Source organism: Sminthopsis crassicaudata, chromosome 2 (genome assembly GCF_048593235.1).
Source record: "Sminthopsis crassicaudata isolate SCR6 chromosome 2, ASM4859323v1, whole genome shotgun sequence".
Lineage (NCBI taxonomy): Eukaryota > Metazoa > Chordata > Mammalia > Dasyuromorphia > Dasyuridae > Sminthopsis > Sminthopsis crassicaudata.
Window position 1 is genome coordinate 651,896,186 of NC_133618.1, and position 14,251 is coordinate 651,910,436.

A 14,251-nucleotide genomic window follows, 5' to 3' on the forward strand; every position below is an offset into this window, starting at 1 on the left:
GGATTATACCATTCCCTGCTTTGACAGAAATAAGAGTTTTTGCTGTGCTTCTGTGTCCATCTCTCAAGGAGTTAGGAATTTTCCAGGTAACACTCAGGATCTGTGAATTCATAGTTACAAAGGGTAAATTCAGGCCACTTGGATCTAGCCTCCTCAAGGTCAGATGGCTGGTGGCACCTTGATATACAGGCTTTGCCTTAGATCTGTTTCTCAAAGTTTGTAATTTATTGCTCATTGAAGCCATATTTGTGCTTTGTTAATGACTCTGAGGTACTTATGTAGAATAAGAGAGATTTCTGTGAAGCTGGCTGAAATATGGCCGTAATATAATGAAAATTAAGAAGAATTCCTTACAAGAGAAGGAAAGAATTTGGTCAGAAGATTACTTACATATTGATCTCCTTAGAAAAATGAAATGTTTATTTAAAGGACTTGCTCTGCTTCTGTCCACCTATTCTTCCCCAGTGTTCTGATGGTGTGCTGCTTGTTCCCTTAGGACTGTCACTGTCTCCTGGACATTGGTCCGCACGCCATTGAGCGGCTCCATAGCATCCACATCTACCCTATTGTCATCTTCATCCGCTACAAGAATGCTAAACAGATCAAGTAAGTGACCTCCAGAGCTGAGACATACTGAAGCCATTGTTTCCCTCTCTTGTTAAGAGACAAGACTGGCACATTGGAGCATTGGACCAGGGGCAAGAGGTCTGAGTTCTGCTCTAAATTCGATTAGTAACTTCCCAGGGCTTTGTTTTAGCTACATCTCTTCTCTTCCCCTTAGTCTTTTTATCTGATGGGATTAGTTGTTGATGATATCTTAGGAACCTTTCCGCTCTAACATTCCCCTGCCTTATCTTCCTTGCCCTCATGATTCCAGGAAAGGCACTGGTGTCATTCTAGCTATGTACATATTTTAAATTTTTTTCATTGTAAAGATGCTTTCTGGTGCATTCTTCCCAGATCCTCCTTCCCAATAGGATCAGGTTGCTCCTTTACAAGGATGCACACCAGGGGGCCCCCTTCACCATGGTTATCCTTTCCCATGGATGCTTCCTGTGGTGATAGAGAAAGTAAGGTCTTTTAGCCTAATTCTTCTTCGAATGTTCCAACAGAGAACAGAGAGACCCCATCTTCCTGAGGGACAAAGTCACACAGAGATATTCCAAAGAACAATTTGAGACAGCTCAGAAGATAGAACAGGAGTACAGCAAGTATTTCACAGGTGAGCATTTGGCATGAATGGGCTGGACCAGTAAGCTGGCTTTTTTTTTTTTCAAAAGTGGGAGTGAGGGGTTGGGGTGGGATACAAGCAACAGTTTTGGAAAATTAAGGGTTTGTCACCCTTGCTTTTGTGTGTGTGTGTGGATAGAGGTTGGGGAGAATCCCACCAAATCACTTTTTTCTTTCTGATTTTTTCCAATGAACAAGCATTTATTTTTTCCCTTTCCCCCCTCCCCCAAAAAAGAAAAGAAAAACAGTCCTTGGAACAAATATGTATGCTCAAGCAAAACATATTATCACAGTACATATTCTTTTCAGTTTCATTAAACATTTATTAAGCAAGAACCTGGGCTACAAATAACAAAACAACTAAAACTAACTTTCGTTGCCTTCAAGGAAGTTACATTCTATTGTGGGCACTCGAGTTTGGATTTTTAAAAGGCGAATTTTTTTACTGTGCTTCTGTGTCCATCTCCCAAGGAGATGGAAATTTTCCAGGTAACACTCAGTATCTGTGAATTCATAGGTACATAGGGTAAATTCGGGCCACTTGGATCTCACCTCCCTGAGGTCAAACAGCTGGTGACACCGTGATACAGATTTTGTCTTAGATCTAGTTCTCAAAGTTTGTAATTTATTGCTCATTGAAGCCATACTGTGCTTTGTTAATGACCATGAGATACTTAGTAGAATAAGGGAGATTTCTGTGAAGTTGGTTGAAAACATTAAAAAATTCCTTAAAATAGAAGGAAAGAATTTGGTCAGAAGAAAAATGAAATTTTTTTTAAAGGACTTGCTTTGCTTCTGTCTACCTATTCTTCCCCAGTGTTCTGTTATACTAGTGTACTGATGGTGGGATGATTGAGATGGCCTTCATTTTTAACATGTCTACTTACCCATTAAACATGGAGAAAATGCCCTACGTGATGATGGTTGTATTCAGTGCTCACGAATAGACTGTGTACTTTTACAGATAGCTGTAAAATCTGTAATAACAGATAACTTATCCTTTCAGTATCAGAGGACAGAAAAGTTGGTTGTTGTCCCATGTGTATTTTTGAGGAAGATCTAAGTCAGATATTTTTCATTCACCTTGTTAAAAGCCCGTGATATACCCTGTGGCTTCCAAATCATTTTGAAATTTTAAAGCAAAACTGCCAGGAGAAGACAAGAATTGTAGTCTGGGAATAGGGATCAGTTTTAATCAGCTCCCTAAAAGTTCTAGTGACGGTGTCTGTTAGGAGTGGGGATTGTTTGATAAAGATTAATTTTATCTTCCTTTCTTTAGCATCTCACTTCCAACAAAGTATTTGCTCCATTTTAAGCCCTAGCTATAGAGATTAGCTATTACAGATGTATAATGTTAGACACACTTGAAGATGAAGTCACTGTATTATTAGTTCTACTTAATTGTTTTGTTACAGGAAACTGCTCACCAAGTGGGAGTAATCTGTAAATGTTTGAGTTGGAAAAACAAAACACATTAGTAAAAAAAAAAAAAAATTTTCAAAAAAGGAAAAAAACATACATAGCCACTTGGATTTACATTTCTTTTCACTTTCTCCAGGATTCTGATTAGTAATTGACAATCACGACAACACTCCAGAGCTGTTGTCTGAAAAGTCAAGATTCCATTGATTGTGAAGTTGGGCAAATCTAGCTTTCTTAGATGGTATTTTCCTGAGGAGTAGTTTTTTTTTAAGTTAAAAAACTTGATATTTTTTTTCCCCCGGTTATTGGGTCAACAGAATACCTGTCTTTGAAAGCCTGACAGAAACTTTAAATCCTATGCTTATCAATCCTTTCAGGATCCTCTCATGAAAGCATTTAAAATAAGAAACAAAAGGTATTTTATATTTCAGTTAGGTTTGATATATTCATTTTAGCATCCTATCATGTGAAACCATTTTAAATAAGGAGCAAAGTATATTCTATGGTAGTTTTATTTTATATATTTTTGTTTTATTAACTAAAATATAAATATTTGATATAACATAAATATAAAGTTTATAATAATATTTGATCTATTTTTCTAACTCAGCTCCACTTTCCTAACAGTCTCAGGAACAGGGATCAGAAATAACTAAAAATGAAGGGGGGAAAAAAAAAAGAGCCTGTTAAGCAGAGCTTTTTAACTAGGTGTAGATGACCAGGGCTTTGTACCAAGGGGTGGAAGAGCTGATAGCACCTCCATGGCATATAGAAACAATTGAGTTTTTAGTGCCTCATTAGCAAAAAATAATTAGATAAAACAGACAGTTACTTCTTGGCCTACTTATTGCCCCCTCCTCCCCAATTTAATATGCATTAAACTCTGGGAAGAATCAGCCTATCCCATCCTGCTCTTTGCTCTGTAAGAACTTTGACATATCTCAGGATTTAGGATTCTCTGAGTTGACTCCATCCCCAACCTCAGGAGATTACCCAAAGCCCCCACTGTACTCCAAACCTTAAGTGCTCTTTACCTTATATGAGATCAGGGAGTTAACCACTTACAGTCCTCCCAATATGATGGAGAACCATGAGACTTTACTTTTATTTTATTACTCAATCAAAGGGCTATTGAATATTTCCATTTTCCTTAAAGCTGATCACTTCTGTGTGTTCTCTCCTACTTAGAATGTGGTCTTGAGAACAGGGGCTGTTTGGCATTTTTATTTGTAACTCCAGTGCTCAAAGATTGACACTTAATAAGTACTTAAAATAATAAGTACCTTTTAATTCCTTCCTTCTCTTTTGGGGTCTTTTTTTTTCCTTCAAAATCCATGTTCTCACCTCCCAACTGAGCTGCTGTGGCTGCTCTCATTTTGCTTCTGAAGCTTCCCATCCACGACCTAGACAGTTGATTTTTACAATAACTGAGAATTGACCTTTTCTCTGCTACATCTCTTATGTTCTACAGGTATTGTCCAGGGTGGAGCCCTTGCTAACATTTGCACTCAGATCTTGACGACCGTCGATGAAGAACAAAATAAAGTCCTGTGGATACCAGCTTGCCCACTATAGACAGACATTTTGCTGTGAAATGCAGAACATATTCTTCCAATGTAAATAGATGGCCAGACATTAAATATTTTATATATATATATATATATGCATATACGTATATATATTCACAGTTCTTCATGAAGGGGATTGAGACACTAACATGGATAACCAAAAGCACCTGCTTAAGTGGCTGAATAAGACTGAAGCCTTGGCTGGCGGAATTCATTTCTCTCTCACTTGTGCATTTATTTTCCTAGAGAGAGAGAGAGAGAGATACTGACTGACTGACTTCTAATATGATGAGGGTACAAGGTAGACCAGCCTATATATATATATATATATTTTTTTTTTTAGCCGCAGATTATCAATGCTGCAGAAAGAATCTTCTAGATCCACAAGTTTACAAACCTTTTCTAAGTATTTGGTTGTTTATGTTTACTTGAATGTCCTTGTATTGTGGCCTGTTGTCTTCCTCTCTGCCATTGTCCTCATCACTTACTCTTGTGTTTCTCCTGTTAAGTCTGACTTTTTTGTGCCTGTTCTCAGTGGAATAGAAGGGAGAGGACAATATGAGGTGGGGGGAGGAGGACTGTGGGTTTGTGCTGGAATCAGTGGGGATGGGGCCAGGGAAAGGGGGAAATCCGGGGTGATTTAGAAACCTTTGGAAATTCTTCTGGGACTCTAGGATCATGTCTCCTAAGTTTTCAGAGTGATTCTTTTGCCTAGTTGGGATAGCAGAATCAGTGCCCTTTTAGGACATGTATTTGCCAGGGGAAAGGCCTCTCCTGCACTTTGGAGTTATTTTTAATTCCTCTGGTTGAAATTGCTTCTTCCTTCCTCCTCTCCCTTACTCTACCTGCATAGATTTTATATTTAAAGACCTTAATATGATCTGATCATTCTGTACTTAATTTGTAAAGTAATAAAATAATCAATTTGGTTTTGGGGTCTGGTGGTAGGGGAGGAGGGGGAAGGCCAGGCAGTAAACTTGGTCCAATGCATGCTGTTTGGTCATTTTTAAAAGTCTGTAAATATCAATAGCTTTTACTGGTGCAATTTTGCAGAATAATTCTTCTGCTTTGTCCTTCAGTGTGTGTAGCAGTCACATAATTGTGTTTTGTTTTGTTTTGTTTTAAAATTTTGATATGAAAATGGTCACAGTTTTGGGCTTTAGATCAAAAGCCTTTGGTAGTGTTCACACTGTCTGGAATCAGAATAAAATCATGGGATTTTTCATATTGTTTGCAACATTCAGTCACGCTGTGTACTCAGCTCTGTGATAAAGCAACATCTTGAATTTGCTTGTGCACTTCGAAAGCTTGAGTGGGTCCTGGAAGAAGATTGCCTCTCCCTTCTCCATCAACCATTCATTATCTTTGTAGGTACTGTACTCTCTTTGATTTATCCCATTTTAATTTGAGAAGGCTTTATGGACTGTTCCTAACATTTCATTTTTCTAGCAAGAGGTCTTAATTTTTTTTTTTTTTTTTTTTTTTTTTTTAGTTCTAGACTACAGGTTGTAGTTTTGTGCTTATTTGCATTTAAAAAAAAAATAAAAGGGATTTTTTTTTTCCTTGCACAATTCCTCAGAAGAAAGAACTATATCAGGCCTGAATTTTGTTCCTTGTTTTACAGGTACACATTTTCTAGCTCAAACTATGTTAAACAAAAATATAAAAATATTTTTAAAAATAAAAATAAAAAAAAGAAACCACAACTGTAGATTATGTATTGATGCATAACCTAAATGAGATAGCTATCATATTGAGGGGTAGCAGGGTTTTTGTTTGTTTGTTTGTTTTTTTGGTGTTTTGTTTTTTCTTCCCCTGAGTTTGAGGATAGAGTTGGACTTTGGTACGATTAAAACAGACAGGTACTGTTCTGACCAGAATTTTCTGTACTAAAAAAAAAAAAAAAATTGTCACTTTGTATAAAAAAAAAAACAAAAAAACCAAAAAAGTTAAAGAAACTGATTAGTATGATAAATAAAGGTCAATTTCTGTAATTTGAGTTTCAGTATCTTTTATTAGCTTTTTCCCTCCTCCTTCCCCCATCTTTCTCCTTGCTTCTGAATCAAATTGTTGCATTCTGTAAAATGGGGAAGTAGTCCAGTGGAAAGATCACACTGGCTCTGCACTGTATCAAGGCAGCTGTTTTATTTCTCCTTGATTGATTCCATATATCATTTTTTTTTTTTTAACAGACATTACTCATTTGTTTTCTCCTTCAAACCTCCCACACCTCCCCCCTTGCTCTCCTCTTTGAGCTGAGAAACTTAACTCTTAAAAATAGAGAGGCCATTCAATGTAAGGTCCTTCTGTTCTCATCTCAAAACTCATTGACATTATCCCTCTCTCCTCCTTTTCCCTATCTCTGACATCAAGGTAGCATTTCTCCTTGCTAAGATCAATTTGTCTATACTTGTGCTTGTTCTCATCTTGTCTTCAATAGATTGTAATCTTAATCATCGTTTTTCTCCCAAATCAATTGTCCCCTACCTGCTGGTTCTTTTCTTATTACTTTCAAATATCTAAATCTCCTTCATTTAAAATCAAACCAAACCAAACCAGAAAATCTTCACTTGACCCAATCATCCCCTCGCTGCTGTCTTTTATCTCTCCTCCCTTTCTCAGAGAAACTTCTGGGAAAAAGCGGTCTTCATATGCCTTTCTTATGCCTCAACTCTTTGCAGTGTCTGCCATTAGAATATGATCTCCTTAGGGAACAAAAAAAAAGGCTTCTTTTCCCCCCTTTCTTTTTAATTCCAGTGCATAGCCCATTGCCTAGTATATAGTTGGCTCTTGATGAATACCTATTGACTGATGACAGACTGACTTTAGACTTCTCAGTTAACTAAAACTGCTCTCTTCAAAGTTGTCAAAATCTCATAAGTGTTTTCTTAGTCTTCATCCTTCTCAATTTCTCTGCTGCATTTGATACTGTGGACCAGCCCTTCTATACATTCTTTCTTGGATGATTTTTATGTCACTGATCTCGCCTAGTTCTCTTAATTATCTGATCGTTCCTTCTCAGGCTCCTTTCCTGGCTCATCATCCATGTCAGCACCTTTACCACAGTGGATATACCCCAACTGAGCTCTCTTCATTCTTTCAGTAACCTCTTCATTTGCATGGGTTTAACTCTCATCTCTGTAGCCAACACTCACATATGGCTCACATGAATAGCTTCAATATTTCTCCTTTGAATTTCAGCCCTCAATCAGCAGTTGCTTACTAGATATTTCAAACTAAATGTCTTAAAATCTCAAACATGATAGATGCAAAGCTAAAGTCATTATTTCCACCTTCTCCCAGAATTAAAAAAAAAAAAGAAAAAAGAAAACTCTTAAAAACCTTTTTCTAATTTTCTTTATTCTGTCATGGGCGTAATCATTCTTTGAGTCTTCCAGCTCTGGCATTAGCTTTTACTCTGCCTCATTCCACACAGTCAATTAGTTGTCATTTCTACCTTCCCCTTTAGCATCTGACCTCACTACTCAAGCAATTACCACCTTAATTAAAAGTTCCTTTTCACCTTTCTCCTAACTGCTTGTAACAAGTTTCCTCTCAACACACCAGTCCATCCCACACACTGCGGCCAAGGTAATTTTGATTAAGCCCTAGGTGGCCATATCACTTTCCTGCTCACTTAGCCTAGTGGCTTCCTGTTTCTTATAGGATTAAATGTTTACACTTAAAAGTTCCAATCCTCAAGTTTTCTAGACTCTCCATCTTGTATTTTTTGTTACATACAAACTGAATGTATTTTTTGTTTTTTGTTTTAGGTTATTTTATTATTTAAGTAAAAAATTTTAAAAAACAAAATAAAAATTCATCCACTTCCCTTCCCACAAAACCAATAAATCATCATACTTTATTTGGTATTCTTTTTTCTCTAGGTTTTCTTGATACTTCCCCCTCTCCTGATTCTTGTCTTATAAGTCCTGACTGCTCCTTTAGTTTCCTTAATCTGAATCCGAGTCACACGTACTATGGTATCAGCCCAGGTTCTGTCCTGGGCCCTTTTCTTTCTATGCTGTTTCAATTGGTGATCTCATCAGCTCCTTTGGATTCAGTTTTCTTCCCTGCTGTTGATTTTTAGATCTCCGTAGCCCTCACCCTTCTGACCTCCATTCTCACATCTCCAAGTGCACATTGGCTGTCTCAAACTGGATGTCAAAGGACATGCACAGATGCACAGTTTGGTTATTTTCTGAGTATAGTTCCAAGTAACTTTTCAGAATGGCTGGATCAGGCACTAGTGTGCCTGTTTTCAGGGAAACTTTGCCAACATTTGCTATCTTTGCCAATCTGATGGGTATGAAGTGGATCCAGAAAGCCTTCATAGAGGAACTTTGAAGACATTCATCATTTAATCCAATACTGTTTTGCAGATGGTGAAACAGGTTCTGGGAAGGAGAAGCAAAATCTAAACACATTTATTTCTCCAATTCTTAGGGATTTAGAGCATTTTTCATGATTATTGATTAGTTTAAAACTGCCTGTCATCAAACTGGATGTCAATCTCTTCCTCATAATACACAGTACCATCTCTCACCCCTGTGCCTTTGTATGGGATGTCTCTGATATCTAGAATGTTTTCCTCATCATTTGTACATGGAATCCCTTTTTCTATATGTCCTACCTTCTATATGAAAATTTTCCCGATCCTTCCAAATGCTAATGTTCTTCTCATGAGATTATCTTGTTTTAGTTACATTTATTTTTTTAAAAAATATTCTGTGCATACTTCCATAGGTCTGTGTTATATCCCCAGGAATATAAGCTTCTAATATGTAGGGATTAATTTTTTTTTTTTTTTTTTTTGCATTTTGACTCCCAACATTTAGCACAGTGCCTGACACATAGTAGTCTCTGAACTTATTGATTGATTGGTAATCTCAAAGCACAAAGAATAAAAAAATTTCCCGCACAAAGGATTTAGTCAAATGGGTGAGAGAACTAGCATACATATAAAAATATACAGCCTAAATATAACATGAATAGATGCAAATATGTTCTAAGCAGTTAAATACCAGCTTATTTGGGAGGATGGCACTGATTTTTGAGGGAATCAAGAATGACTTCATACAGAAGATGGTGCTTTAAGCTGTTGAGAAGTTACATCTTTTACCCAAAGGCACACAGGTAAGGCGCTATGTGGCCTGGACTTTAATTAAGGGCTCCTTTTAAGATTCTATGCTCTTGCTAAAATCTTAGAGGTATCATTGACTTTGTTCTCTCCCTTGTTTCACATTTCTTGACTCTTCTCTCTGCCTCTTTCCACACAGTCAATTAGTTGTCATTTCTACCTTCACCTTTAGCATTTGTCCTCACTACTCAAGCAGCTACCACCTTAATTAAAAGTTCCTCTTTACCTTTCTCCTAACTGCTTGTAACAGTCTCTTGTTATAACCCTGCTCTTTCTTTTGATCTCTTGTATAGGCCCACTGCCACTGACTTGGTTCAGTCCCTTGTCAGACCATACCTGGACCTCATTTTGCAGGAACTTTTTAACTATGTGCTAAGAGGGCAAAGGGCAGCATTTCTAGCCAAAAGATCTGCATTTGAATTTTAATTTTGCCATTTAGTGTGTTTAACTGAGGTAGTGCCCATTTAGTGATTAAAAATAGGTAATAACTGAAGCAGAGAATGGCCTCTTTTATTAAGTCTTAAAAAACCCAAACCAATCAGAGAGGAAAACCCTCAGAGTTTCTGCCAAAACATGAACTAATCAAGGAGTAGTAGTGACTTGATGTGAGAAAGAAAAGAGAGCCTGTTGGGGATCAAGGGGAACCCCAAAATGGGGTTCCAGACTGGTGTCGAGGTATCTCCAAAGAATTTATTAGGCTTGGAACTTTTTCCAAGTCTAGGGGCAAAGTTTATTATAATTGCAACTCCAATTAAAGTGTGCTAAATTCCAAAATGTTAGCAAAGAAATAGGATCTGGAAGGTAAATTTTTAAGGAAAAATTAGAGGAACCAGGTAGTTCATGTCACTGATAATACTAATTTTATGGCTTAAAGTTGAAGAATGGTCTAGTTCTGACTTTGAGCACAGGTGAAATACCCGGAGTTCTCAGGACAGAGCTCATGGTGGGGGCTGGGAAGAAAACTTTCTGGAGGTGTGGTTTTAGATCTGAAAAGTCTCTAGGTCAAGTGTCAGGCATCTAATTTTGTTCTGCACCTGCATTAACTGTTGCTCATTAGTCTCAGAAATCATCCTATCACCGATCAACAGGCTGTTATCTGACAGCAATATTTGTGGGTTCAAGATCCTGATCAGATGGAGTAAACTGGAGCAGGATAAACCAAGGGAAGACATATATCATTTCTAACTACATCACTCCCAAGGCCAAATTGGGATTATTATTATATATCCTTCTCAAAAACTGTCCCACATCAAGAAAACAGAGAAAGAGGAGGAGGAGAGAGGGATAGAAAGAAGGAGAGAAAAAGAGGAAAAAGGGAGAAAGAGAGAGGAGGAAGGGAGAGACACAGAGAAACAGACACAGAAACAGCATTAAAAGAAAAAGTCCATGACTGCTAAGTTAAGAACTCTTGGACCAGCAGCTTCCTAAGGGTTTCTTCTGGCACCAACATTCTAGGATTGTCCAATTTAGTGGTCCAGTATTCTTATCTCAGTAGAGACCAGAGGTTGGAGTTGTTTTTTTTCTTGAAATATGTCAACTTCTGAGGTCCTGGAAGTCCTGAGTTCCTCTCCCCAACTTTTGGCCACAAGGAAGCTGGTAATGAATCTGTGATTGCATCACTAAGTCAGGAACATGCGAACTTTCCATCCAGATTGCTTTGTTATACTGTATTTTGTTTAAAAAAAAAAAATAGACTGCTAGAAATGACCTCGGCCTGTGGAGTTGTAGCTCACCCTGATGACGCCAAGCTTCCTGTGATGAATGATTGAATGTGGTAAGTGCTTTGGACCCAGTAAGGGAAAGTTAACTGAAGTGATGATGGAGTTTTAAGCTCAGAAAAATGTATACACAGACATCTTTACAATATAAGTTCATGTGTATATACAAATGTATAACTTCATGTATAAACATACACATGTATAAACATTTATACAAATATCTAATTTATTATACAGACATGCACATTTCATATGCATATAAATATGTTTGCTGTTTACACACATGTCATGTATATGTACATATATACATGTGATTTTACATATCATGTATAGCATGCATATGAATACATGCACATACCATATGCACACACAAATACATGGATACATTTAATTTCCTAGGATAACAATGCATCAATATATAATTTCATATGTATACATGCAAATATATACACATGCATTTTATTTCATGTATACGGTATATTTTTTATGTCACTTTACAAATATGTATGTCTGCACATATTTCACATATAGAATTTCATGTGTATATACACACATATATAGATAAATTACATATACAATTTCATAAATATAGTATGAAACAAAACCATATGGATATTTTTTCTTCTTGGCTTTTGGAAAATTTATCTCTGAGCTTTAAAGATTGACCCCCATCTTCCTAGCCTCATGATGCTGAAGCTCAGAGATAGATTTTCAAGTTTATTTAAAGTTTCCCTCGCCCTGGGCAGGATGTTATTGGCAGGAGCCGAACTTTCAAGTTGCTGGGTCTTCATTTCTGGGACCCAGAATCTCGGGAATCTGCTGATTCCCAGGGCTGCTGGCCTGGCCTTGACCACAGAGAAAGTGGGCGGCAATTCCTCAGCCCAAGCTGAGCAGCTGCAGGGCTTCCAAAGGACAAACTGGGAAAGGGCTGAAGGGTGGATTCTAACAGAGTCTGCTCCTTATAGCTGTTTTTCCCCAGTCAGACCTAGAGTATATTCTGTTCTTTTAGGAAGCCAGCTTACCCAGAGGCAGGTTTTAAATAAAACATCTAAGCTTCAGATTTCATAGAATGTTCACATTGGAAAGAACCATGGAAGTCATCATATTTGACCCTGTCATTTTATAGAAGAGGAAATGGTAACCTGAAATAGGGGTCATGTGACATGGGTAAGCCCACAAAGCTATTTCATGAAAAAATCTGGGAATAAAATCTTAGTCCTGATTCCTGGTCTGTTATTTTTCAGCTTCATGAATTTCTCAGGCAACTTATTTTTGAGAAGAGAGACGTAGAACTCCCCGTGAAGAAGGACAATTGTCCCTTAAACTACAGCTGGGGAAACTGAGGCAGAGTGGCTAATTAAGTCTTGGTTAGTTAGAATGAATGAAAGATGTTGAGTAGGACCAAAGAGCTGTCCCCTTTCTAGGACCAGAATATAGTTGATCATGGTTCTAGTATTGAAGTGAGCAGAATAAAGGTTATGAGAGCAAGATTGCTTTGATCCTTTATTCATCTCTCATTGTTCCCCAACGTCAGCTGTCTATCTCCTTTCCTTAGAAGCATTTATTACCCAACCAAGATGGGAAAGGTCCATGCTGCATGAGGAAAAGTAGAAGGAATTGGGGAGATGAGATGCTGAAGACAACATCTCAAGGAGAAAATGTTTAAAGTCATGTTGTCAAATAGAGAAGAGTTAGATTTGTTTTATATTTGTTAGTTTGATCTCAGGTAGTAGGATGTTGCAAAGGCAAATAAGTAGGAGAAAACTTAGTAAAATTCCAAAGTGGAATAGTGGTAGATTCCTCCTGATTGGAGGTCTTTCTGCAGACACTGAAGAACGGACCCTTGCAGTGGCTGTGGTGGAGAGGGTTTCTTTTTTCAGCTGTAGAAAATGACAGAAGTTTTTCCACTCTAAAAGTCTGTGATGAATCCTACTGGAATGCTTTCTCGGCTTAGCTTGCCTCTCCAGCTTCTACCTGTGTCTCAGGATCCAGATCAAGCTGCACTTTGTTTTGAAAGAACTGACTCATCATGAGCTCTCCTCTCATTCCCTGGAATGATTTTTTCCATCTCTGACTTTTTTTCTGTACTTTCTACACCTTCTGCTATTGCTGTGGTTTCTTAATTGTTTCCTAGTGGAATCCTTCTGTCTCTCCAATTAGGTGATAGTGCCCTTAACTGATATCTTATATCTACCTATATGAGCCAGATACAGCTTATATATTTTTAAAATTTATTTTATCAATGAATAAATAAGTATACTTTGTTTCAGAAGTTGATATAATGATATTTGGATCAGAGATTTGGATCAGAAAATGACTTCTAAGGTCATTTGCTCTAACCCCCTCATTTGACACATGAAGAAACCAAGACTCAGTGAGAGGAAATAATTTGCCTAAGATTAGAAGGCAGTAAATGGGAAAGCCAGGATTTGAATACAGATCTTCTATCATCATAATCATCATCATCATCACTTTTATTTACTGCTTTATTAATATTTACTACATATTATAAAATTACATATTATTAAATGCTATTTACTACATATTTACTAATATTTACTACTCTATGTGGCAAATATTCTGGTAAATATTTGCAGTTATCTCATTTGATCTTCACAACAACCCTGGAAGGGAAGAATTATTATTAACCCCATTTCACAAATGAAGAGATAGACTGAGAGAGGTTAAGTAACTTGTGTAAAAGTGTCTCAGGCCAGATTTGAACTTTTCTCTCTGATCTGCTGTATCACTTAGTTGTCCCCTTTTTTCATGTTATCACAACCTTGAATTTGGTTTCCTGTGCTCTGCACACTACTCCCCCTTTCGTGTGTGTGTATTTCTGGTATAGTTGCTGTGGTTTCAATACAAATGAAGAATGTTACTGGTAAGAAGAACTGCTGAGAGATGGAGGTCATTAAGCATGACCTACTCAGAGCTTGGAGTATTAGCAGACTGTTCCCTGCTACCCCACAGCTCTGCCTTGTAGCTCAGTGGGCATCACGTGGTAGGCTTAGATGCTACCATCCCTGAAGAATGAGGGGCTCAGAATAACTAGTAAACACACATTTCCAAGAAGTTTTCCTAATGAGAAAGGCCCTAGTCCAAGAAGGCAGATGCCAGGCTTCCTCAGTCTGGGTTGTACCTCTGACCCTCTGGGGCTTTACACCTCTGTG

General features: G+C 37.5%; 1 protein-coding gene across 7 annotated transcripts in view; it reads left to right on the forward strand.

Moving 5' to 3' along the window:
* The window catches only part of DLG5 (discs large MAGUK scaffold protein 5), a 141,316-nt gene extending 135,102 nt beyond the window's left edge, over positions 1 to 6,214 (forward strand). For all 7 annotated transcript variants that reach the window (XM_074296739.1, XM_074296741.1, XM_074296740.1 and 4 more), the window contains 3 exons: positions 497 to 606; positions 1,113 to 1,222; positions 4,124 to 6,214. In XM_074296739.1, coding sequence (XP_074152840.1) covers positions 497 to 606; positions 1,113 to 1,222; positions 4,124 to 4,227 — 324 coding nt within the window. In that variant the 3' untranslated portion in view covers positions 4,228 to 6,214. The remainder of the gene's footprint in view (positions 1 to 496; positions 607 to 1,112; positions 1,223 to 4,123) is intronic.
* Positions 6,215 to 14,251: the final 8,037 nt, after the last annotated feature.